The sequence below is a fragment of the Vicia villosa genome, linkage group LG1 (assembly GCF_029867415.1).
Source record: "Vicia villosa cultivar HV-30 ecotype Madison, WI linkage group LG1, Vvil1.0, whole genome shotgun sequence".
NCBI classification, from domain to species: Eukaryota; Viridiplantae; Streptophyta; class Magnoliopsida; order Fabales; family Fabaceae; genus Vicia; species Vicia villosa.
In genome coordinates, this window is record NC_081180.1 from 216520983 (window position 1) to 216523091 (window position 2109).

The following is a 2109-nucleotide window of genomic DNA, read 5'->3' on the forward strand; positions in this document are numbered from 1 at the left end:
TGAAACAGGTTATGGTTCTCTAAGGTTCATAATGTCTCAGCAATCGAATGATGAATCTCCCGTTTCAGACTCAGCAACACCGAAAGAGTCCTCTAACCCTAATAGGGTCTTTAAGGTTGTCCCTTTAAAGACGATTAGCAGTGACGAAGTAAAGGCCACAAAGTCTAAAACGACACATGCAAAATGACCCAAGGAGGGTATTCACAACAAGGTACCAAATCCTCAGAATCTGCTACCATGGAGGAACTTACTAAAGAAGGATTCGAGTATGTCGATAGTGCAATTACCAGGATTGTTAATCGTATTCTGAAGGAGAATCATCAAGTCCCTGGAATATCTATTCCTCTTCAAACCATAATGGTTGATCCCCTCAATAACACCAGTAAGGCTGAGGCTGTTTACACCGTGGATAGTGACCTAGAAATCAACAAGGATGAACAAGGGATTACTAAGAATACCAATGTCACCAAGGATGTCAATGACATTGACAATAATGAGCACCCTAAGGCCAATATTGAAACTGATACTAATGTGGTAGACTTAGATGAGTACTCTGAAGACGAATTACTTACTTCCTTGAATTCGAGTGTAGCCAACAGGCTAATGACAAAAAGAAAAGGCAAAGTTGTTGTTCAAGGATCACTAAAAGGGAGCACTCAAGTGAATAACCCTGCCAAAGACACTATCAGGAAAAGAGTACTTCTGCAGGTCCTGTCAAGAGAAAAGTTGTTACCAAGAGTAAAGGGGTTGGTCCTTCAAAATCTTGGAGCAGAGTAATTCCAAAGAAAAGAAAAGAGCGGGAAAGTGTTGAACCTGAATCTGATGTTGAAGCAAATGTCCCTGACATTCCATCAAGGAAGAAGCCTACAACCAGTAAGCTTGCTGCTAAAATCCCTGAAGTTCCCATTGATAATGTGTCTTTCCACTATGCCTCTAGTGTCAGCAGATGGAAATATGTTCTCCAAAAGATATTAGCTGTTGAAAGGGAATTGGCTCCAAATGCTCTTGAAAACAAGGAGGTCTTAGCGCTGATTCAAGAAGTTGGACTGCTAAAAACTGTGTGCAATCTTCCCAAATGTTATGAGAAGCTGGTCAAAGAATTTGTCGTAAACCTATCTGAAGATTGTGGAAATAGCAGAAGTGCATAATATAGAAAGGTGTTTGTAAGAGGTAAGTGTGTATCGTTCTCTCCTTCTGTGATTAATAAATTCTTGGGAAGAACAGATGAAGCTCAAACCGAGCTAAAAGTAACAGACAACCAAGTCTGTCAAGTGATCACAACCAAGCAGGTAAAAAGCTGGCCCATGAAAGAGAAGTTAACTGCAAGTAAGCTGAGCATCAAGTATGCAATGCTTCACAAAATAGGAGCAGCTAATTGGGTTCCAACAAATCACAAGTCCTCTATCTCAACTGTGTTTGGTAGATTTATGTATGCTGTAGGAACAAAGGCAAAGTTTGAATATGGAGCATACATTTTTGACCAAACCATGAAGCATGCTGGAAGCTTCAGTATTAAGGGTCCAATTGCCTTTCCATCCCTCTTGAGTGGTATATTTCTGGATCAATATCCAAACATTCTTAATGAACATGATGTAGTGTGCAAAAGAGAAAGTCCCTTGGCCTTCCATTACAAACTGTTTCAGGGAAAGCATGTTCCAGACACTGTCATGACATCAGCTGAAACTTCCAAATCTAGAGAATCAGTCAGTAAAGCAGAAGTCATAGAAATACTAAAAGAGACTTGTAAAGAATTGGAAGCTAGAAAAATGTCTCTTGAACAAATGATACATACTCTGGAAATGGATGAGAATGAGGAGTTTGCAGATACAGAAGAGATGGAAGATAAAGATGATCAAGAAGTGGAGGAAGTAAGTGCTAGTCCTGCTGATGACTCTGAGAAAGAAAGTTCTTCAAACACCTCAGCTGGATCTGACTCTAAGCAGTAATTTCAACTAGAGTCTAGTGTGTTTGTTTTTGTTTTGTTTGATTTGTTCTTTTGCAATTAGTTTCGGCTGTTTTATTTTTTTCTTTCGGTCAGTTTTATTTTTGGACTTATTTAAACTCGTTGAGCGAGAAGAAGACACTTCTTTTGGCTTTGGAAACATTTGT

General features: G+C 39.3%; 1 protein-coding gene across 1 annotated transcript; it reads left to right on the forward strand.

Moving 5' to 3' along the window:
* The first annotated feature begins 237 nt into the window (after positions 1–237).
* LOC131594850 (uncharacterized) lies at positions 238–1148 on the forward strand. Its single transcript, XM_058867058.1, has 2 exons — positions 238–588; positions 690–1148. The coding sequence occupies exons 1-2, from the start codon at positions 238–240 to the stop codon at positions 1146–1148; spliced, it is 810 nt and encodes a 269-aa protein (XP_058723041.1).
* Positions 1149–2109: the final 961 nt, after the last annotated feature.

What these genes read in the sequence shown, in the direction of transcription:
- LOC131594850 (XM_058867058.1), top strand. Translation starts at nt 238, where the DNA reads ATGGAGGAACTTACTAAAGAAGGATTCGAGTATGTCGATAGTGCAATT. An exon ending in TTACTTCCTTGAATTCGAGT is followed by an intron (nt 589 to 689) that starts GTAGCCAACAGG and finishes AGACACTATCAG; the next exon opens with GAAAAGAGTACTTCTGCAGG.